At 43.5% G+C, this 24,477-nt stretch overlaps 1 protein-coding gene across 1 annotated transcript in view; it reads left to right on the plus strand.

The window, feature by feature from the left end:
• T265_13947 (hypothetical protein) overlaps positions 1–22,673 on the plus strand; it is a gene marked incomplete at both ends in the record, with an annotated part of 75,909 nt that extends 53,236 nt beyond the window's left edge. Inside the window, 4 exons of the mRNA XM_009171286.1 lie at positions 243–331; positions 8,931–9,257; positions 20,204–20,364; positions 21,741–22,673. Coding sequence (XP_009169550.1) covers positions 243–331; positions 8,931–9,257; positions 20,204–20,364; positions 21,741–21,818 — 655 coding nt within the window. The remainder of the gene's footprint in view (positions 1–242; positions 332–8,930; positions 9,258–20,203; positions 20,365–21,740) is intronic.
• Between the last annotated feature and the right edge of the window lie 1,804 nt (positions 22,674–24,477).

Raw genomic sequence — 24,477 nt, forward strand, 5'->3', positions numbered from 1 at the left:
GTATATATATATATACATATATATATATATATTCCGCGCTTTAGTATGCATTTCTTGTACCCTAATGGAACGTAATTGTCGGTCTTTCAGATATCAGCCACCTGGTTTTCGCTTTGCCTTTTTTATCTTTGTAACAGGTTCCTCAACCACCCGAATCTCGTACAACTGTTCGGTGTGGTTCTTAAGAAAGACCGATCATCAGCCATCTGGTTTTCGCTTTGCCTTTTTTATCTTTGTAACAGGTTCCTCAACCACCCGAATCTCGTACAACTGTTCGGTGTGGTTCTTAAGAAAAGACCGATCATGATCATCACTGAGTACATGAAGCACGGTAAGTTGATTTGTTTCCCCCTGAATCATTGTTCATCCGTGTGTGTTTTGAGGCTGACTCGTTCCATACGTGAGTTCTCGACAGCATTTTAGGTACCTCTAAACAATCTCCAGACATTCACTGCTTGGCTGGTTGCACTTGGTTGAGACAACAAAGTTACATTTACTATGGGATGTGATCTTTTCGGTTCAACTTTCCATCCGCCAGGATATCACAACACGTGAAAAAGCCTCAGGGCAGAAGTCAAGGAAAGACTTTTTGACCTTAATTTGCCAGTGTTGTGTCTCGAATCAGCTGTCTGATCTCACATCTTAGAGAAGAATCTCGATAGACCAGCGTTTTTCGTGTGTTTTACTTAAACTGTTCATTTGTTGGACTCAGAAACTTGATCGGGTGCATGCTTGCATCTTGTCTCACAGTAGCTCGCCGTGCAGGCGTTACTGTCCATATCAATCACCCCATTCAATACACTCACGTGGTCTATGGGCCTGGAACTTTCGATTGAATGTTGTGGATAGTAGTGAATTCCATCTTTGTTCGTTTGTTTTCACCCGTCTGCTTGTGATCCACTGTTTTTTCTCATTGATTTAAATCTTTTGGCCTGTCTAGTGGTGCGCTGTGCTACACAGGTGTGTTACTTGAACACGGATACAAGTGTTTGCATCTTCTGTCACACAATTTGATTACTACCGAACTTTCGTGAAACGCGTTAATGTGTTACACGGGAGACATTGCGGTCTACCCTGGCCCAACCACACATAGCACAATTCTCTAAAGTCTACATATCCTTTACAAATTTTTTTAGTCCTGGTTTGTAGCTAGACTTATTTCGCCATTTTAGCTATCCCATCATTGTCATCTTCGCATCAAAGACGTTGCTTTCTCATTTTCGCCGGGTTTGTGAATGCTGTACATGGACTTACCAGTCTTATAGGAAAGCAAACTAAGGTAGACTACAATTCCTGTCACAACCTAAGTAAACTTCTATATATTGCCAATTGGACTCATGTGTAGGCCAAAGTTTCAGTTGCTCTCCGACACATGTGCACCAGCCCTGTCCTCGTTAATCTAATTAATAGTCAGCTGGTACCTCTACATTCTGTACTCCAATTTTGGCCTAATTTACGACACAGCTGAATGTCACTTTGCTACAAAGCTACTAGTGTTCTCTTGTTTTTCCTTGCTTCTCATCCCGTTCTTGAAACATTACCATCTTGATCGATACACGGGAGAAGTCTTGCGGTGGGCGATGAAAACGGCGACTATTTTGTTTGCATTTCTGGTGTGCCCTGAAAATTTCTGTAGTCCATCAAGAGGTGTCAGTTACTCAAAAATCCACTCAACTATGAACCGACAAGTCGGAATGGTCGAAGAAGCGCATTCTGGACGTGGATTTTAGTCTAAGAAGTGCAGACGAAACAACATTATCTGCCTGGATTGCGTTTGTAGCGTTTTGACTTCAATGTATGTGTGTGTGACAGTCGGCAGATTCAACATTTGGGCACCGCCTAGATATCACCGAAATTTAACTACAGGGTTCCCCAAGACTGACACACGTGATCTACCAAACAAAACTTTCTGCGTTGTTCTGTATTGTTTAGGCTTGCGGATCTGCGCACTGCTTGACAAGCTCATAAATTTACGCCCGATGACCTGAAACCTATCTATTTCCGTAGGGCAATTCTCTGATTTGGAGGATTTGTTAAGTTTTCTAGACGATGTATTTTGTCACGGTCGAAAAAAGCCTCCCTCCATCTCGGCTGTCGGGAAGGCTAGTTTTAGTTGTTATGCTACGTTACTTCTCGTATGGTTATCTCATTCCAGTCTATTGAATTTTGTTTCGTAAAAATGTAGGAAACTGCATACCTAAGGATTAGCCATTTACGAGATGAACGGTATAACCACACATGTATTCCACTACGCTGTGTTTTGACTTTTAAAAAAATCTGTATTTCACACTACGTGGCGCTCAATCTTTTTGACACTATCCGAGCAGAATTCGGATCGAACCTCCTATGTCCACAATAGAATAACATACACGATTTCCAACCACTGAACCAGCATCTGTGAAACAGTGATATATCGTTAGTCGCGGCATACATAGTCTGTCAGGTGGGGTTAAACTAGTTGATAGTAAGGCTGGTCGTAACGCCATTGCACACTGGAATTCGGCTTATCGGAAAACGAATCATATGCCGGAGGTAGTCCAATTGAACTCTGGTGGTTTTTGCGATAACGAAGAGATAGTGACATATTTTTGGTCGACAGTTTGTTTACCCAGGGACCTGCAACAGTTGAGTGAGGTAAAAGACCCAAGTAATCGGGGTGCCTTTTGGGGAGGAGGAGGGGATGTAGTAGTGGCCAAGATAATAGGCACTATGCCGTGACCCGAACGACAGTTAGACACAACTGTTTGCCTAGAATCATTGGAAGCCAGTACTTAGTGCAGTTGTGCCAAGTACGATCATTTTCATTAAAATGCATTTCTCTCGCGGACTCCTTTACTCTCATACGTTCTTCATGTCCAGTAAGGACCTCTACTGGTCACAGCTTACAGTCTACATATATTCGTTCTAGTCCATGAGTTGGCGGTGAATATCGAAAATTGTATTTCCTGATATTCCATTGCTGCACCACGAATGATTTTGGCAGTCCATTCAACAACTGTAGCACCCACACGATGCCTAGGCGCCATTCAATGATGGCTGTGATAGCACCAGGTTGTTCAAGTGTGGGTAGCTCAAGTCCTAACCCAGCCGCTGTAATCAAGTGTGAAACAAACAGTTTCTTGGCGTCTTTTTCATAGCTTTCTTTCTTCACGTTCTAGTAGTCGCGGTTACACTAGCCTGATCTCAATCAGCCAGCAGACTCATTTTTAACTCCTATAAATTGAAAATGCAGGATACAGCTTAGTCAGTCATGTGAGTTGATTATCTACTGCCTGTGGGTTGAAACGCGTTGGGCGTGCCATGTCAATCACAGTTAGCCATCTCCGTCTTTATTGCAGTCGCCTGCTGCCATAGTTTACTAGTATCGCAAATAAAAAGTACAATAAACCTCGCGTGTGGAGAGTCATAGCATCTGGGTCTGTCTTAAATTTTTCCACAAGGGGCTTTGCTAATGTTTTCGATGAATGTTCCCAATGCTTGTCCGTAACGAAATCAGTCGCGGTTCATGTGGACTCAATGCACTGTCTCGTGGGAAATGCTCATGACAATGTCACTTTTGTGAAACCAAATCATGGTTATTAAGTTACATATTTTCTAGATACACCATACATCCTAATCGGTACATTTTGGATAGATGTCATTCAGGAGACATCTGCTAACATGGGGAATGATTTTTTCTGGAAGAAAGCTGTGTATTGTGGTCCTGTGAAGCTTGTAGCCACTGCTGGTAATGGTGATTTGTTCACAATGTCTAAGTTGGTCTTGAAATTCCGCTCAGAAGTTTTCGAGAACCAAATTTCTTCAAATATCTTACAAAGGAGACTTTTTATCTAAAGTCTTCTGTTACCTCAAGGATCCAACTGTATGAAAATTTTCAACCAAACCCGCGAGCCCCCCTACACTACTCGAAACAGAGGAACTTTTCAACAGTTAATGGTTCTAGTGTCTCTAACAGTTGATGAATAATTATTGGCTGCCTGACGCTCCTCTGGTTATTGCGGATCTTAGAATAATTGCTCCCCTCAATTCATCAATATGGATCAGGTCGTATGCTGCGAGATGTCAAGATTTCTGTTCAATACACTCACGTTGTTTAAGAACAAGTATTTCCCTGAAGAATTACAGTGCATGAATCCTCAACTGGCCAGTGCAGTTGTAAAGACCAGTAGCACACTATGCGCTGAAGTATGTAAATGTCTTAACATGCTGAAATGCGAATTCACCCACATCAGTCAGTTGAATTTTGTCCCTGAAGAGTGATTGGTGGGCCAAAGCAGCGTCAGTGCCATAAAATGGTGTTCCCGATGATACAGGGACGGTTAGCACAACACCATACGGTCGATTTGGCTGGTGCTGGCGCACTTTAGGGGATGACCTTGAAAAGACTGGTACTTGATAAATCACGTGATTGACACGATAGTTTCTGTCGAATCGCAATTGTCACCTGTCTGATTTTGCGTATCCCACTGCTCAATGACAGATCTCAGACAGGCGCCGAGTCGTACGACCCTCGTAGCTAGCGCCACATTCGCAAACGAAAAAATTCGGACACAATACCCATCGAAATCGTTTGATATAATTTATCGAGTTCTACCCAATCGTCCCATGATCACCTGTCGAAGCGCACTCGCAACAGCTGAAACGATCGCTATTAGGTTACTTCAACTATTTCTGTGTCATGAAAAACGTCCGATGAAAGCTGTCTTGGCCAATAGGTAAATAATTCCAAGTAACTGACAGCTGAATTCAAATTCCGACAAATTTATATGGTATGTTTGGTATGCTGATTCATGATTTTGATTCATATGTATAAGCGTAATTGCAAGTTGAGACCTTACCGAAAACAAAGATCACCAGTAAATATCTATTTTATTGTCAACTGAGAGATGGATAATTCGAAACCTATGTAGAAAGAGTTAGCAGTTGAGTCCGGTTGGCAGATGTGTATTAGTAAATGATGGCGTCTTGGGACCAGGCCCATGACAACCAGATGGATTGTTCCGGAATCTTATGTATATGCAGATATGGTCAACATGGCCTTGGTGATTAGCGAGATTTGAGGTCTTGATAATCTTATGTATATGCAGATATGGTCAACAGGGCCTTGGTGAGGTCTTGACTGTGCAGAAACGTTCGGAAAGAAGACGTCAGATCAGCGGGTTGAGCATTTTGCAGCAGAAGCTTGGTGTAGATTAGCGATTTGACTTTTGACATTTTGTGTGCAGTTTCTCGACCACTCATACTGTGGCATATTTTCCGCCGCGCGATTTGACAGACATTGATCCGTTCTTCCGATGCAAGTGTCCCTGAAACTGCAGGAGAACTGGTAGAGTACATAGGCGGCAGGTAAATCTGCCGAACGACTCCTCTAGTAGTCTGGACAAGCGGTAGTTGCGTACCATTCTTTAGAATGATACCCCCGTGAGCTAGAGCCAGTTCACTTTTTGACTCTTTTGATCAACCGGTAAGCAGATAAACGTCTTCCGCGTTCTTTGCACTGTAGTCTATTTAGACACCATAGCACCATGGTTTACAACGGTGCTTTCGGAGTAGCCATTATAGACCTAAATCTTCTCCGGGAATGATCCAGAGAATATCATCAATCGCTTAGCGGGGACATGACTAATTGTACCATGCCTGGAATCCATTTTCTTAAGGTTCAGCTATACCAGGAAGGTCAACGGAGGTCTGTTCGACTAAATGCAGCAAGTCCATCGAGGCAATTCTCATTCAGACTCGTGGTGCTCAAACCCACACACTCCGACTTCCCAACACCTCACTGCGACCGGTTTCGCGTTATCTAGTGCGGTCTAAATGCCTGCAGAAAACAAGCGTGTAGTTCTTATCAAAACGCATCTTCTGTATGCGTTGAATACGTCAATGTATGTACTTCCGTGGGTTGCATGATGGAGTGTTGATTCCGGGTTTGGGTATTACTGTTATGTTTCTGGGTTCACACATATGGGTCTACCATAGAATTTTACGGTTGCGCAAGCTATCGCATGGTCGATAACCTGGATCTTAATCCTATGGGGGATTTTTTATCATTGCGCGAAGAGGATCGAAGGTAGCATCATATTTTGTCTGATGCTTGGAGCGTCACGAAACGTTGAAGGCTCACCCGAACTCTGCTCAAAAGATGCACGGAACGAGGTGAAACAGGTGTACAATGCTTGTCGGCTTTTAGCTTGGGTTAATTTCCTTTGAGGGGTTGAACTTCAAGTGAAACTTCGAGACCTGTTCACTGTCTACAGATTGTTTTCCCTAAGTTTGTTACTACACCGTCCGACAATTAATGATTCCAATTTTTATTCAAATTTTGATATGGACGTATGTTTTCCTTTGAGGGGTTGAACTTCAAGTGAAACTTCGAGACCTGTTCACTGTCTACAGATTGTTTTCCCTAAGTTTGTTACTACACCGTCCGACAATTAATGATTCCAATTTTTATTCAAATTTTGATATGTGACGTATGTTAAATGGACGCAATTGATGTCTCTGCTCTCACTCCATTCATTCCCTTGCTGCCAGTCCGCATTCTGATTACGAATCACAATTGTGGTAGCTTAAAATCTCGCCGGTGCTCAGAAGGCATGCCGGGTACTGATCTTGGGAGTATCAGTAACCACGTCTAATCTTACTTCGAAGCACTTTTTGAAATGTCTATCTGGGAAATATTGTGAGAAGTGTTTTCGGGAATCTGCAGTTATGTCCTTGTGGAAGCACCGAGGGTATGTCGAGAAGAGATTCGTGATATTGCAGCATTCGTATTTCCTCCTTTGTTTATAATTGCTCTGTTCCCACCAGGCCGGTCACCATATCCTTACTTTTGGGTCCGTTTTTCTATCATCAATGGTTTCTTCTAAAGTGGATTGAATAGACCCCGTAGAAAATACCCTCAGATAGAAACCATTCGGAAGGACAATGTACACCTACGTTCCATGAGATCAGAGCTCCTGCCTCCCAGTAGTGTTCACTCATCTTTGGTCATTATATTGCCTGCAGCTTTTTGCAACCTGGCTTTTCTGTTCATATGTTTCCTTATTGCTGAATCCCATCGGATGTGATCTGCCAATTCCAACAGAGTTTTGCGCCGCTTTCTGACATTCAGTGCACGATGAGATGACACGAAGATTGTAGGCTCTGAGCAGCAGTAGAGTCATCTTCGATAGTGATACATTGGCATTAATCACTGTTCCTTGACTTTCCCAACCGTGACGAAAGAATGCCTTGCTAAAGATTGTAAAGAAAGGATAAGGGTTGTGACTCAGTGTAGAGCCCTTATCCCCAGATAAAACTACCAATAACAGGATGCCAGCACCTTCGAACAGTTGTAAAATCATCATGTATACGCACCACGTCAAGGTAGGGCGCTGTCAACAGGATTGACGTAGCATTCTTTTTTTAACCTTCTCTTTCGAATATACGGCAGTTCGGATAGAAGGTGACAGTCTCCTTCTCACTGGAATCGACCACCAGTTGGGCTCTATGGGGTTTCTAGACGGGTTCAGGGCACTTCACCTGGGGTTCTGTAGGAAGAGCCCACAACACTCATTAGGACCCTAGTTATTTTTATTTCGCGTTGCAATATTATGGTCGCAGCGGATCTGTTTTTTTTTGTAGGGGGTCATTGTTGTGTCTAGTCTAACGTCTTTGGTCGTAGTATGTTCACATCAACCGACTAAATGTCTCATTCACTGAAGTACTCCACATTGCTCTTTTTTGGCCACTGCTAGTTTGATGACTTGGCTCTTCTGGTTTAGAAACTCACTTGTCCGATTTCGGTGTCACTAGAACTCATCAGCTGTACAGTTTCGCGGTACTTCTGGCCTACAACGCCAGCTTGTTCGCGAGCTCAGGTAAACTAAACATTACTGTCTCACTCATAATACGGCTTCACATAAAAAGTACATTTTGAACAGTACCAGACACCGGTTTTATAGGTATGTCGACCGCATTGACTAACTCACTGGTGTTCACGGTCAGTTGGTCGATCGGAGTTTGTTTTTAGTCCGACCTTTTCAAACCCGCCCTTCCTCAAGAGAGCCCAGCATCGCTGATTCCCTAAATATGCACATGCTGGTCGTCTGGGGAAACGACCTACTGCCTTCGCACTTCTATTGCACAGGACAGTACGACTTTATCTCCAGACCGCCTCCTAACACGATTACTCGCAGTACGGTTACCCGCTATTGTTTGTTGGACTGCCTATCGATGGTCTTCCTTGTGTGTTTGATCCTTGGGCAACTTAGTTCCAGACAGTATAACGCATAAGATCATCGCAGAACCGAATTTTGGCCACTGCAGCGAGGTGACGATTTTAAGTCGGGAATGTGTCAGCAATTCATTTTAGGTAGTCACCCTTACCATTTAGGACAAAAGAGCAATATTAAAAGTGACTTTGCGGGCTATTGGTTTCTCTGAGGTTTTTCAAACACCAGATTTCAAATTTCGTTCTATTTCTCCCAACTAAAAAACTTATTTTTTTTGTGTGACTCGCTCGAAATGCTTGAACCTGCTACCTGCTCGTTTCTCTCTGACGTGTGTGTGAACAAGTATCATCTCCCGTAAAATTTCCTATCCATAAAAACCACATTTTTACCACCGTGTTCATGGTCCAAAGATCACGCATAGATTGTTTCATTACGAAGAATCTGCAATAAGCTGGAATGAATTATCGGACACCCGATCGATGTTTTTTCGACTAGCATTCCCCTACTTCCCACTGTGTTCAAAGCAACATGAAGTGTATTATCCACAATATTCCTTTAACGGATGTAAAGGTTTGTTCGTTCACCTGACTTTCAGTCCATTTTCTGGGACATTTTCTGGCCTTCACTGCGTTCGATACCAATTTATAATCCACCCATTTTACTTTCTGTTAAGTGTGTGCTACAATGAAGTGTTTTTTTCGTCCCCGCCCTTTTCAGGCTCGTTGCGTGATTTTATGCGGCAGAGACAGTCGCATTTCTACAACCGTCCCGTTGTGATGGCCGATATTTGTGCCCAGGTTGCCAATGCCATGGCCTATCTGGAACAGGAACAGTTTGTCCATCGTGATTTGGCCGCACGAAATTGCCTGGTAAAGTCAATCAGTCGGAACTCGGTGCATGTGAAGGTAGCTGATTTTGGGATGGCGCGTTTCCTACTGGACAGTGTATATGAACCGAGTGCGGGGACTAAATTCCCCGTAAGGTGGGCTCCACCCGAAGTTTTTCAATCCATATACACAGCCAAAGCTGATGTTTGGAGTTTTGGTAAGTCTCACGAGACTTCTTCCAGTGTACCGTTTTTTTTTTGGAAATTTCTCAACCAAGTTCATTGTACATGAAATAGCGTTCTGATTCACGGTATACTGGCTCTGTTTGTACACTTCGAAAAAAAATCGTTGTCATCATTCATGATGAGGTGACCTTCTCGCGGATCTTCTGGGTCGTTGTGCAAGCTCCCAATTGTGTCCGCCGCTCGAACCTGTAAGGTCTGGCTCTCTAATTCTAGCCCTCCTACTGCCGTAGGTTTTACGAACGGCTTTCAGACGTCCTTGGGATTGTCAACTACGCGATTCATCGAGTAAATGTAGGTAAGACGATGGTCAACTAATTTTATTGTGGCACATCTTTCCACACATTCACAACACAGTCCGGAGGAGGCACAAATGTTGCCAGGTTGTCATGGTTGAGATAGCACCGTCTACTGTGTGTCCCAGTCATAGAAAAGAGCTGCCCAGTCTTTACTTTTCGCATGAAACGACACCTCATTTTCGGTGAACAAGTGGCTTGCTCCAAGCTGGCTATATATGTTTTTTAGTAAGTGGTTGTAACAATAAGCCGACATGACGACCACCTTTGACCACGGTGTGTATCTCGATGCTGATAGCCCTCAATCCGAATAATACATGCGGGATAAGCTCGGTAATTGTCCATTCTGAAGATGTTTGCGATGTGTATACAAGCGTTCATCTTTTGCGGTCTACTTGAGTAAGAGCTTACCGGAAATAAAAGTACCAGTGTGGCCAAGCTGTGGTTAACGGAACCTTAGCTCGCAACTTGGAGTCATCGTGTAGCGTCTGTCAAGTTTATGCACTTTTGAGTTGAAACTCACAGTCTCTTTCGAAATATTTTCGTCGTAATGAGCTGATTTGGTTCACTAGTTGGTTGGAAATATAACTCTAGCATGTTGAGTGTTACTGGTCCGTCTCAACCACATTGAAAACGACAGTCGCCGTGATGTCGTGAAGCGAAAGGAAATCAAGGTTTTCTCCATGTGTATCGGCTTTCAGCCCCAGGTCAGTTTTCGGTAGCACCGTCATAGACGGAAAGGTCCGGCCTGTTGGTTGCATTCATTCAATTGCACTTTTTTCACGCCGCACCACAGTTTATGGCTTCTGACATTTTCATAGTAAGTTTACATTTGCGACTAACGCACACCACCTGTAAATGACAGGAATTGTTCTCGGGTATACGTTGTCTCTTTTGTCCTTCAGTACTTTGGTCAGATCGATTTTGGTTTCCGACAGCACACACACACATAAGCGTTTTGAACAGTTGAGTCAACTCTTGCATTCACAGTGATCCATATTGTAGTCCATAGAGATCGATATAACTTTGACAGATCCACAAATGTCCGCAGCCCACTGCATGATCGGTGTGTTTATTTCACGATCACAGTCATGGATTAATTGGTGTTCAGGTTCTGAAACCTAACTAGGAAAATTGCTCCTGATATTTTCTGTCAAGTAATGAATTGACTGTTTATTTCAGCATTCCAGTGTTGTACAAACAGTATCAAGTTGTTTTCCTATGGAGGAAAATGTCGGTAGCTCAGGTAGCGTAGATGGTGGTCGTTGGCTTGTTCGCTGAGCTGCGTAGCGGTACGCTCTACTACGCCCCCCAATAACACACTGATAATGTCACCTCGATTGGTGATGGAACGCTTGCAATCAAATTGCCCAGCTCAGCAAAGAAGCCAACGACCACCAGTATCAAGTTGTCCACCTCAGATTGCAGCTCGTCACTGAGAACTGTAGTTGTGACCATCATCGGTTAAAGTAGCTGCGGGCCATTGGCAGTTAGCGATCGGGTCACTGAAGTGGCCTAATAGCGTTCCGAATCCACTCATTGCGTAACGTTTTTTAGGTGTACAACGAACTTCCATTCAACAGTGACGGTAAATCCAGTAAACAGCTGGTTTGAGTATTGCACTTCAAAAATTTGGACGTTCTAATTTGAACGACAGCTGATAAAATCAAGAAAAGTAATCAACCTAAATAGTATCTCATAATGTCCTTTGCGTTCTTGATTTGGGCAAATCAATATGATCTTTCGCACAATCGCGTTTCTAGTCTAATCGTTTTTATATTGTATAATCGTATAGCAGTGTGGACGGAAATGTGTGACTCCATGGTAATATTCCTCTTTCATTCAAAGTATGCTGAAATTCCTGGACTCGCGCCAATGCGTGGATGTGCATGAACCGGTGTAGTATTCCAAACTGTTCATCAGTTAGTCGGTGTTTCCCCACTGACTATAAGCTAAAGGGAACTGCTGCTTCAGCGTCGTTGGATAAACAACAGTTAACCCGATTTGACTGTAATTGAAGAACTTGATAGCTTGTAAAATACGCACGCTTTGTTTTAGAAAAAAATGCGGTAGCATTTCGGAAGCTCATGCGAAGTTTTCTGCCGTTGACACGTGCAAAGTGTTATCACTGACATTTTCACCCACCTCTTGTACTTCACTGATATTCGTTGATTTGGCTCCAAGTTACTGTCACATTGTAAGCTTAATCAAACTTTTATTTCGGTCCAAACTAAGTCGGTTCTGAGGTTGGCCTTTTCACAGTTGACATCCACTTGAAGCTTTTTGGGACTCGTGAACGGATTTTTGTAGCGTGCAGCGTAAATGATGGGTTGCATACTTGCATTTTTGACCTTCTATCAATCAGTGGTCTAATCCACTGATTCAGACTCAGTGTACTGTAGACAGCGAGTTTCACTGCATTGATTTTTTGGTGCTTGGTATTCGTTCTGCGCTTTAACTGGTTCACTGTAATTGTTCGGTAACTTAGCTTAGAAGTAAACATTGTATACCAGTGAATAATTGTTGCCCGTGCTACGTCCGTGTACACGGAACGTCACACCATCAGTGTCGATCCGATGGAATCTTCGGACCCCAATATGATGAAAGCACCAGTGAGTTGTGCACTGATTGACTGAATTATATTCCCAGTTTCCTAACCAAACTTCTTCTAAATAAGGTGACATTCAGGTTACGATTACCGATCTGATAAGTGCAAGATGGACTAAAAGCGTCCTGTAACCGGGTTTCGCTTCGCATGAAAACATCTCGAGTCTGTTACTGATTTTCCAATAGTTTTTATCGTGGCTTGAGTGATCCTTGGGACTGTTGTGAGATTTATTTTGGAAATGAGTGCCCAGCCCAAAACCCTGATTGATGTCTCTCCTGTGTCTTAGTTACGCGATCGGCAATTACAATCACCTGAATGTCTCGGCAACTTCCATTTATTCACAGTTTCGCAGCTACATTTTCTGGTAAACATGCTCAACTTTTCTCTCTTGAATGCATGGGTCCAACCTACTTCTTCTCTTCTTGTATTGCGATTTCTGTTTTTGTTTCTTTTATCGAAACAAATTCATTGTATACTAATGTATAGAGTCCTTGCTGAGTACGGCTGGATCGTCAGTGTCAAACTGTTAGCTGGGCCACACCAATGTATCCATGACACCCGTGTGTTTTGAGCTGGTGTCCCTCCGTTCCGGTCAAACCCCGACGCGGGTGCGTCATCACTGTTTATGGTAATTTTCTGTGACACCACACACTGGCCGTCTCGTCTCTAGTTGTCCAAGATTTTTGTTGCTTGTTACGCTCACTCATTCACCTTTGATTACCTAAGCGACCACGACATTCTAATTCCTGATGTCCCAAAGGTTCTTGGTTATAACTAATGTTAGCCGTATTCCTGGTATCTTTCTGGCCTTACCACCTTTGGCTAGACAGTACCTATTCTGCTTTTATGTGTAAATATGATTATGAGTATATATGTAACTATATATTCGGTTATGTATTTGATCGCAACAACTCCTCCCAGTTTATCTCATTTTTAGCTTGTATGTTTGGTACTAAGCAAAGGGATGCACATCTGTGATTAATTTTGAAAGTAGCTCAGAGAAAGAATAAATTCACAGACGAGTAAAACTTCCATTCGTCACTCGTCTACTCGTCACTCGGTGAGCCAGTCAATAAGTGACCAAGTGATGTGGATCCCGTGATTGAAGGAGGAGCGGTATCTCATTCTGTCCCAGTGTGAGTTAATCACACTGCTCATCAGGAGCTCCTGGCCGAACATTTTTCAGACTTCTAGCCGGAAGGTCGCCACTTCGAAACTCCATGGAGTTCCATGTGATCCTCACTGTTGATTATTCAGAATGAAACAGCTACATAGTACTTTTCAGCGTAGATTGGCTTCACCGATAGAACGAAATCTCAATCGAAAACTACCAAACATCCTCTAGGTATCATCAATTTTGGAAGCGTTCATTTATTAGGGTGTCCCGTTTGGTGACCAAGTAGGCGAACGTTCATCATTGGTCTATCACAACGGTAGTCGTAGCCCGAAAAACCCGATCAAACCAGAACCTCCTTTATTCGCTGGGTTCCTCGGCTTATGGTTTCGGGCCACGGATTACGCCCCTCCAGATCAGTTTTTGTCACTCACTGAAGGCTTTTCCGTATGAGTAAAGAACTGTATTGACATCTGTCAGCCCACTTTTAGTGACAGTTCAGCATTTGAGATGTGCTTTATTGTAACCAGCTGTTGTTCTACACAGAATGTCAATGTAACCTAGGATCACTCTTCATAGAGGATCTACTACTAAGCTATGACGTCGAAGTTACCTGGATGTGATCAGTTTCTGAAAGACTCAGTCATTTGAACAATCATTCAGCTACGCTAATTACAGGGTATTGGAAACTCTCCGACAGCTCACCACCGAATTCGTCTTTCTTGAGACTCATCCGGTCGGTGCATTCCTCGAGTTCGCATCAATCGTGTGTTCTGCTTGAACACCGAATTGTACACAAGTGGCGAAGTAGACTCATTCGCGGTGCGTTGTCGTTAAAGCAATACTCAACGGAATCCCGTTGTGTCACTCTTCAACTGTATGTGCTGCGCAAAGATTGCCTCAGGCTTCAGTTGCCAGGTGCTCTGTAGAATTTTGGAAATACACAATAATTTCGAGTGCTGGAAAGAAGTGGAACTAAAGCAGCTTTCGTCTATAAAACTATACTTTCGTCCCGTTACCTTTCGCAGCTGTTTTGAAAACTGCCTACTTTGGTATCCTTTTGCTATCATTGACACCGATTCATACCGTCTCTTGGAGGGACCGGTGGAAGTCACGTGAACGGCTTTCTCTACACTTAACTACATCATGAACAGCAGATTGCTGTCCCAGTTATCGCCCACACTTTTTGTCTACACAGGTCGCCGTTCCTCAGTGCCCAGGTCAGAATCCGGGTCACTTGCAAACGTGTAGCTCTACCACCCTACCTTACCCCACACTTTCGCTCTTCAGTCTGCACATCCCATGTGGTTTTGCGCGCGTTCATTGTTTCCCAGCCCTATCCATTAATCGCGATTGAATCGGTCAATAAGTTGTTAAACTGTGCATCCTTCGTGCGGAAAACTGAGATTTATTGCTTGACGGCTGGGCGGTCGTTAAAGGGTGAACTTAATAGTGATTGTAATTCTTTGTCGATGACCTATTCCCTAATGGTGGTTCCCTCCTCGGACCAAAAATGAAACACTATCCATGGGATTGCGCGGCTGAACCTAAACGTGCGCATTATCCTTCTTGTCGTTCGGAAAACGTACCAGATCGTTACTCATCCACCTCAATGAGTAACTGCTTTTCAATTAAGGGTAGCATGAGCGTTGAAACATTTCTGTTTTCTCTACATGGATAAACGAGAAGTGGTGGTCGGATTCGGGTCACTTTTAGAGTACCACTACGCTACTACTGAGTTGTATTGTGCTTCCTCTATCCAAGTCAGTTGGCTCCTTACCTTTTCGCTTCGGTGTTTTTCTTTCAATATTGTCACTTCAGTCCTTGTCGACATTCTTGTAGCCGGTTAACAACATGGTTGCTTGAACTTATTCCTGTGAACCCGAAGGACAGCCTCAGTCCAGTTTAACTCCTCGTTTCACTCAACTGAGGCCCGACCTAAACGCTCTGGTCAGTACGACGCACCATCTTTTAGGATCAGCAAAAGATCGTAAGATCATATAAAAATGTTCTTTCTCCATTTGCGACACTTGTAGGGAAGAAACCACCGTGTCGCTCTAGCAAAAGCAGGACACTGTAAAAAGGTTAATCTAGCGCTTTTAACAGAAATAACTTTCTTGCACACAGCCGATATCGTGTTCGATTTCTGTCACATCGTGAGCAAACGCTTGGAGGCTGTCGGGTACCTTGTGCGTATGTCACTATTTGATTTGCGTAGCTTTGTTCATGTTTCAAAATGGAATATGACACCTAGTGAATAGTCAGATAATTCGTCCTAATTTTCACAATGCTCACTGAGGATACGGTGCGTATCTTCAAAACGTAAGTTTCGCCAATAAAAGCTCAAGTGCGAGTTCTTGCCAAAGAGATTTTTCAATTTGATTGTGCCTGTAATGTGAGGAGAGGATGCCATTAATTGATCATTAAGCCTCAAGGTCGATCGGATAATTTATCGGGTATTAGAAATACTCCGGTGACCGGACGAGCCGATAGTCTGGATTGACTATGATATTGTCTTGCTTGGCGAAGGCGGCATACTTACAAACCCATAACCCCTCCATTTATCAGTTTTAGAGAACGCGTCGTACTAACGGCTAACACCTGCAAGATAAAGTTCCTCAGAACCATCAATAGGTAATCATCCGCTTAGGAAATAGCCACCGGTGTCCAATTTGGATATGTGACGCCTAAACGGAGTATGCAGCTCAGTGATTAGAAACGCTTGTGTTGCATCTGATGTCTCATCTCAACGACGACGATTTCGATTACATTGTCAAAATAAATGACGTCGAGCTCCGAGCTCTAACGTGATATGTATTTCTAGCCCTTGGGATTGGAATCGCACTTCAGTCTGTGAGGCCGCGGCCTCTGACTACGATTTTCGAGCAAGTTTTTCCCCAAGTTCGTATTCAGTAGATAAAAAAACACGCAAAACTATACTGTTTTATGAGCTATCTCATACGGAAGACGTATTTTCAAAACATGTGTATGCAGTGTTGATTGACGCACTGTCTTCAACAACGAAGACTTGTGAGACGTTTTAAGCACTTGTTCATGTTCGATGTTCTGTATGTGCCTGTTCCGTGTACTCGATAATCCCCGCGTCCGGTGGTTTCGGTGTGTAAGCGCAATTCAAAGATTTCGATTTGGATGCACGGAACAGGATATTCGACAGAATAGCTGATAAACACAGCCGCCTGTCCAGTATATTTAATCAATCAGTCTAGTACCGGAACCAAATGGTAGATTTGCTGCCTGCGAAACTTTCAATTGTGGTACAACCTTTGCCAAGCCACATAGTAAGTTAGCAGACTTTTCTGGTTTCAAGAAAAAATGAGATTCAGTCACCGAGATCTCATTCAGCTGGCGGATCCAATCAGCGATGACTGTTGATTGGTTTGTGTGACTAAGTCATGGAAAATTTTGGATCGTTTTGGGAGGTTGTCCTTCAGGTTCTGAGAAATTACCTTAGGTGGAGATATTACTTGGGTACCCTTGGCATTTTTCTCGCTCTTGGCGGATTATTTGATCAGGGTATTCTTGTCGGACAGGCTTCGTACTTTAGATCCAGGCGTTTCTGAACTGTTTCTGATTCACTGGGGCTTTGCTTGTGGCTATGACTTCACTGGAGTAAGGAAGCCTTCTTGGAAGCACTGTTGAGTATCGTAGTCTGAATGAACCTGAAATCGGAAGCATTCCCTCTCCGGAGCTACCTCACTCCAGCTGGCGTCTTTACGCTCAATCATCTCGGTAAAGATGATCCGGCTTCGTAGGTGCTTTGTATGGCGGCTTCCCGTACCTGAAACTATCTGGACGCTTGCCTTTGACAACCTAATTCCTATCCTCATTGCCAACTGGACTTCTGGTTGGTTACTGTCGTCGCGTACTACCTCTTTGTCACAAATTCAATCGATTAATTTCCTTATTTGGTCTGGATTCTTTGGAGATTTTGTTTATTTTAATGTTAACCAATTAGTTCCTCCGGTAGTCGCCGTCTTTAGCCATAAATCATCGAACTTGTTTGTCGTGTCTGGAGCACATAGTATACGACACACACATGCGCATTGTGGGACCGATAGACAGTATGTGTGTGAGTCATCTTTCTACTTGATGGCTACGGGCAAGAAACCGTGCCTACCTGTGCGACAAGTGATGTCTCTGCAACTCGCCGTGGTTGTCTGACTGATGCTCATGTTTGACCCCTTATGGTCACTACTTTTTGTTGTCTGACGTAATGCTCCAACCCTAGTTCCTCATGTCTTGTATGTCTGGTTCGGATTCCCAAGTTGAATTGCGTGCGTCACCGCCGGGCAGCTACGACCTGATGCAAATGCAACACGATATAACGCAACGGAATTTCAACTAGTAAACGTCGAGTACATAGTCTTTGTGTGAATTGCCGAACTGCCCTTGAATAGTACAAAGCTTTGTGATACTTTGTGATACAACCGGGCTGGTTTCAGCCCACACTTTTCGACTGCCCCCCTTAGGTCCACCTGTGAAACCCAATAAGGTTGAATGAACCTGTGTAGCAGAGCTCCCTAAGGCTTTCTGAGTTCAGAAAAACAGCTATTACGGTGCTTCGTGCTGTTGAAATGTGTGACCCAAAACCAGCCAATACGGCACTGGGTCTCATAACACTTCAGCTCTACATGCAGAAATGGAATTTTTCCGAAGTTAAAATGCCTGACACAAGTTAGGGCTATACCACAGTGTAATACTGATTGCTGTTTCACTTATCGAAAGCGACGCTCCTTCGACTGCTAAAAAGGCATGAACCACTAGACCCTAACAGGGCATTCGAACCACGTGCTCGAAAAACTCTGTGCGTGACTTGTCTAATTTTTGGTGTTCGACCGAGTACTCGGGGCAGGTTGCTTAATCGATGTAACATTGCTACCCAGGGGAGCCTACCAATTATTTTTAGGGTTATGGGGTCCATTGCCCTGCACTGACATAAGAATGGGGGTTTCCAGATGAGGATGAGCAAAAACCACTGCAGGTCGTTTGTTATAATTCGATCACTTAGTTGTCCATTGCGTGGATAGGATTATTTTCGATACAGACTGACTAATCTATTCTTGGTTTACATGTCATTTCATGGACTACGACCGGACCGTAGCCGGCGCTCGTAAGCGACCTAAATGGTAGATTCCATTTTTAATTTTCAGCCATTTCGACAGAAGTACGCTGTAACGTCATCAAGCTCCTAAGCAGAGTAGGGTGCTACCGCTGAGAACATACCAAAATCACGTTCTTCAGAGCCTTCTCTGAGCCGCGCTGTTGTGATATCTTTCCGTGCAGCTTAGCTTGACACCGGCCACTGAAGGAAAACGCATAAACGGGTTATCTTGTTGATCTGTAAAAAAAAACTGGATAATATCACAGGACAACACCAGGAGTGATTGACCTTCTAGTTCAGTGAATTTGGTATTGTATTTGGCCTCTTCAAACGGGAGGAAACTGTCATGGAACAAACAGATAAAGAACGTATTCGTTCGCTTGGTTGTAATTCGTCTGCATGGCTGCTCTTTATTTTGAATTTGCACTTCAGTGAAGCATCATTATCAACACTGATGTTGCTGTGTTTGATGATGATGATGATGTCTAGTTCCTCCTTGAGCCATCAGGCACGTCTAGTCTGATTCGGTTCAGATTTTTAATCGTGGTTATCAGCTGAATTATTCTTCATCATACTATAATGTAACTTTTTGTATGTATGTTTAGGTGTCCTTCAATGTTAATTCCATGGGATGCATATTCCCTGTCGATAATAGTTGCGCCCTACTACTAATCTTACTCTGGAGTCCACTGTTCCATTGAATCGATTGTTTCAATGGGATTGTTGACACCCAAACCAGCAATATGTGTGGCAAAATTGCGGTTTTCAATATAGGATGCCGTATTAGCAACAAACTTTTCAATCTACGTAACCGGACTGTTCTCTTCATGGATGCAAGTACTCTTTCTCCTTTTGGAATTATCCACACTTGTCGGAGTTATGCGCAAGATTGTGAGCATCGAATTACCATCCAACAGTAGGCTGGAGACAAGCTGATACGTAAGTACTTGTTGTCAGATTCACTGGCACTGTGCTATCTATAGCTTTCCGTACAGAGTTTATTAGTATCGATTTGTAAGAATAGAAAATCAATCAAGTATTTCAGCCAGTCTGTTTTCGTCAGTACACTGCTTATTCGGATTGATCGTGAGTAGGACACCGCATGCGGTTGCTTTATGAGTAACGAAGACGTTTCGCTATGCTTCAGTATTATATAAGTGAAGAAATCCTGTTCTGGTCTGGAGTGTTTTTCGGAAGAAAACCTTGTATGTTTGTTCCATATCCCAATTGAAGTGCACTCTTATAGTTCGCGCTGAACAAATGCTGTTCGCTGCATTTACTTGCGAGCGTTTGACATACCTTGGTGGTTTAATGCATCTCCATCACCTATTTCATTATGTGCTAAAGTCTATGGAGGTTTGCGATTTCACAACCTTCAAAAGCATGATTAGCACATAGCAGGTCTTTTGTGCACGCAATTTGTTCGGTCTCCTGCAGGTTATTGATTAAAGCACTTACCTCATCTAAACACGTGAATTGTTAGCACATGATCGCATCCCTTGATCGAAATGCCCACACCCTTCGTAGCAACATTCCGAGCTAATTTAGGGATTAGTTTAAAAAGCGATGAAGGTTAACTGATTGATTCATAGTAGAATGCACCTAAGTAGGCATTTGTGAGATTTCGGGTTTGGCACCTCGTACACACAAATATTTGGGAGTTTATACTATCTACCTGTTTTTGATAGTTGTGTGACCTCTTTTTTACCTCTTCGAACAACGAATCACACTTGCTTATACCGTAATGACGACCATTCACATCCTGACTTCAAATCCAACAGGTGTCCTTATGTGGGAAGTCTTCACTTGTTGTGCGGAGATTCCCTACCAGGGGAAGAACAACAATGAAGTATACCAACACATAATTGCTGGTGGTCGGTTACAAAAACCAGCTGTCTGTCCTCAGAACATCTACGTACTCATGCTCGAGTGCTGGCAACACGTAAGTTTTGTACCATTTGATCCGCTTGTGTGGTGTATGTAGAGATTGTTTATCTTGCTTGCCCCAAATCGGTGTAACAAACGTCGTTCAGGTGCTCCAAAATTACCCTACCAAATGCATTCTACTTCTATATATGAAGGGTCATTTTGAAAGTGGCCAGGCGGCCGTTTTCTTTCAGACTGCTACCATCGTACTCGTTCCTTCAATATGACTGGTTTCCAAATTCCTCACGTTTATTTCGGCATGTCGGCTCACGTGGTGCCCCAAATTTGGCTCCACACATTGTTGATCGGCAAATCTGATTCGGATGCTGGACGTTACTATCCGGCGCCAGCATTCACCTCTGGTTGCGTGAATTGTTGCCCAAAGAGCAGTTTTACTGCGGTTTCTCTATGATAAGGTTTTCTGCAGAGGGAGTTTTGTTGCAGGCAAGGGTTGCTTGACTTTAAGGTCATTGTCACTCGCTCCATCTCTCTCGAGTTATCAACCTCATAGTTCATGCCATCCATCTCGTTTGGATACCACATGCTCTCCTCTACAGATCCCTTGTGCCTCGTCAAATGACAATCTTGTTCATGAAATCTGAAAGCGGTTCAACGAGCTATCCGATGATTTAACACTAGCCAACATTTCACATTATAGCACGGCTTGCCTTATCAATCTAGTGTCACCGTACGCGTGTTGCCCGGTCATCATACACAGTCCACCACCTATTGCCTCGCGTTATCTCTCTGAAAACCTATGGTATTTCACAACGGTTACCAGGAATGAACAATACCTTGACGGTTTACTGTCAATCTGATACGACATTTCCCAGTAAGCTGCATGTGCATTTCGTCTGCTGTGTAGACCATTCGAATTCGAGGCTTTCAAGCTAGACCCATTGGATTTGCCGTCCGCAGTTTGAGTGTCTCAACCATGTACGGAGAACACGCATATTTGCCACGGCGGTGCAGTGGCGCTGTGTCTGATTTTCTAACTTGTTTCTAGTCCACTCGTAGTCTGACTGGTAGAGCAGTACTGGATGTTATCATTTAAAGCTGTAAATTCGGAGCTGAAGCGTATTCAAGCTCCCAGAAACTTTGAAATCTGTCACTGTGTCCATTTTCTGTTATTTCTGAGCACTTCTTTCGCTCTGTTTCTCACGGACAGCTTGACGGTCTTTAAGACAATTATCGTCGTTCCACCATTGTTTCGCATTTTTATCCACTATTCGATCTTGTTGCCTTTCAGTTAGTTGGTTTATTATTCGACTAATCCTGTTGAATCTACTTTAATTTTTGGAAACCTGTAGCCATTAAGCTACCAACCCATTGTTTTCACGCACAGCCACTGGACACGGTCACCCTTAACGACTTACCATTCTTCCCCAACAGGATCCCGGAAGAAGACCGTCCTTCGAGTACATCTGCCAGAAAATTGGCGGATACTTAGACCAGAATTTGGAGAATTGAATTCCACCTACAGCCGGTTTCTGCTTTTCTTATGACACAGATCAACATTAGCTCGTGTGATATCCCTATCAAGCCACTCAGGTAGGGTTTGGTCCGGTGCCAACAACTCTGGCCAATTTCGAATTTCGCTACTGACCTCGACATCGCGCCTCCACTCCTGTGTCACATGGTCCTCAAGCAAACGAGGCTGCTTAATTTCGTTCTCTAATATCATCTCTCGAGCAGTTCAGTTTGACTTGCCCAACTGTTCCATTCTGGGTTCATTCCTCCTTGCCATTGCTGTTGCTTTTCTACCAGTGGATTTCATCGCTTTTTTTTACCAGCAGTCTACCTTTCGAGTCCAATAATTCTCACTTATTGATGCGCTTATCTATGTATCATCCACTTCTCCAGCATCCTTGGTTTGGATTAAAACGAAGCATTTTTTCCCTGTCGATCTCCCTGTCCCTACCTCCAGCGTTTTTTACCGAATAAGTCGACTGATGTTTACTCTTGCATTCATCAAACTGACACAAATGTCAACAACTACGCAGGTGGATTTCTTTTGTACGCTGTTTTGATTTCATCAGCACAGTAGGCCAATGCGTGGGTTGTCCCCGACGTTTGTCTTTGGTAGGACTATACACTTGCGCACTAACACTTTTCTATTTTTCTATTGATACGTACAATCCAGTTATCTCTTCCCACCCTTGGCCTTCCCATAGCTGTCATTACAGTCAGTTCACAAGCCTATGCTTTTGCCGACATTCTCACTGTATTTTTTTCGATCTGGTTTCTGTTTTTTGCCGGTTGGTCTGGTGCTGAGCGATGTTCCGACTCTTCAATTGTACAAAATAACAACGATTATTGTTTTCCCTTCTTCCGAGGCTTTTTCTCTGAAAGAGCCTTGTTTAACGAACGGCGGAGTTTTACTAATTACTGACTTCGGGAAACTGTGGAGTACGGCTGATCGATGCTGAGGTTAACAACGCTAGAACCGAGGACAATTATAAGACAGTAATGGACAAATATAACCGTAATTTAAAGCAACAACCTGTTTCCCTTAGCTAGTCCGTTAGATCAATGGAGCAGTCAACTGAATTTGGTGCATTTCACTGACATGGTACCGATGCTCCTTTACTAGGCACTTGTCGTAAGGAGCCGGTCGTAACACTAGGGGCTGTTGCCATTTGAGCATTATTGTTGCCTTGTGCTCCTAGGCCGGTCATGTTGGTGGTGCACAGAAAAGCCGGATTATGAGGTAACTCGAAAAATCTTATTATTATCGGGCGCTGTCTGTTGTTCTGGTTGTCCTAGCATAAAGATCCCCCCACATGAAGGGTCGGTGTATATTTCTGAGGTTTATTCCAAAAAACCCACATTTTGATTCAGCAACGATCCAAGTCCAAATAAATATTTTAAGTTATTGGGGCTCTTCCTGAAGCAGCTTGTGTTTCCCACAAAGCGTTCATTAGTCTTCAGAGCGAAGTCACTTTCATTTTGAAAGCTATGGTTAATCAGTCCCTCCAAACCGTCCACATTGCATATTCTTCCAGTGCGGCCCATCACCTGTCATGACTTTGCGTGTTCACTTGATTTCTACATGAATTGGTTTATTTCTGCTTGCCGTGACTTGCGTATAGCATACCGTCTGTCATGTTTCAACACCTAATCGTTCCCCCTGTGTTAAAGCCGATGATGTGATGACCACTTTAAGATACTATCAAAATGCCACTTTGATACAAGGCACGACTACCGTTACTAATTATCTTTCATTGGACGCACGGGACGACTACAGCTGCTTGTGTAAGGAGCACGGATGTCTACATAATGTTGTAATACGTATATGGACGATGGCAAATGGGGACTTCACTAGGTTCAGTTCGGTTATAAACCATGTACCAGCGGTATGCTGCTTTCAGCTGCCACAATCTCAGTCGCCGAAAAATGGAAAAGCGTGAGAGATACAACCAAGTCTGAGAAACTGGACACCTACGTATTGAATACAACAGCATTGATGCTTAAGCGTCAGTGACTATGTTGTTGAGCCGTGTGTCAGCGTCATTAACCATTGGTGAGTTGACTCTAGAAGTTCCTATGCGGAGAGGTGGCAGTTGTCCACATGACTGAGTTTACTGGTTGGTGTTTTCATAATCAGTTTCCAGTTCACATTCTACCCACCTGTCAGGTGCTTCATCTCAGTACAGGACTGGGCTAAAGGAGCTTTGCGAGGTAGGTGATTTTCTAGCATGCGACGTGTGTCTTAACCAACGTAACCTATGAAGCATGAGTAACTTAGCCCCCAACAACCATTTGGCATACCACTGCTTCGTTGATAATGATGATGATTTTCCCACCATACCCGACCAATGCTTTGGAGACCCCGACGATCAAACACTGACACCTATATGTCCTCTTTGAGTGAGGGCCACGTTTATGATCCACAAAGCAGTATGAATCGCACCACTGACAGACACACTGATGTCACATTAGCACCATAGGTGTCAAAGGTCAGTCCTGGGCTTCCCGATTCGAGAACTAATTTCGTCTCTGGCCAGTCCACCGGAATTTATGCAGCTGCACAGGGAAACAACCTGGCTGGTCTGCAAGCATGAGGTTTGGGTTTGATCCCACCCAGTCCTGTATCAGCACTTTAGATTTTGCAAGTGTGACGATCTTG

Source organism: Opisthorchis viverrini (assembly GCF_000715545.1).
Source record: "Opisthorchis viverrini unplaced genomic scaffold opera_v5_134, whole genome shotgun sequence".
In the NCBI taxonomy this organism is placed as follows: domain Eukaryota; kingdom Metazoa; phylum Platyhelminthes; class Trematoda; order Opisthorchiida; family Opisthorchiidae; genus Opisthorchis; species Opisthorchis viverrini.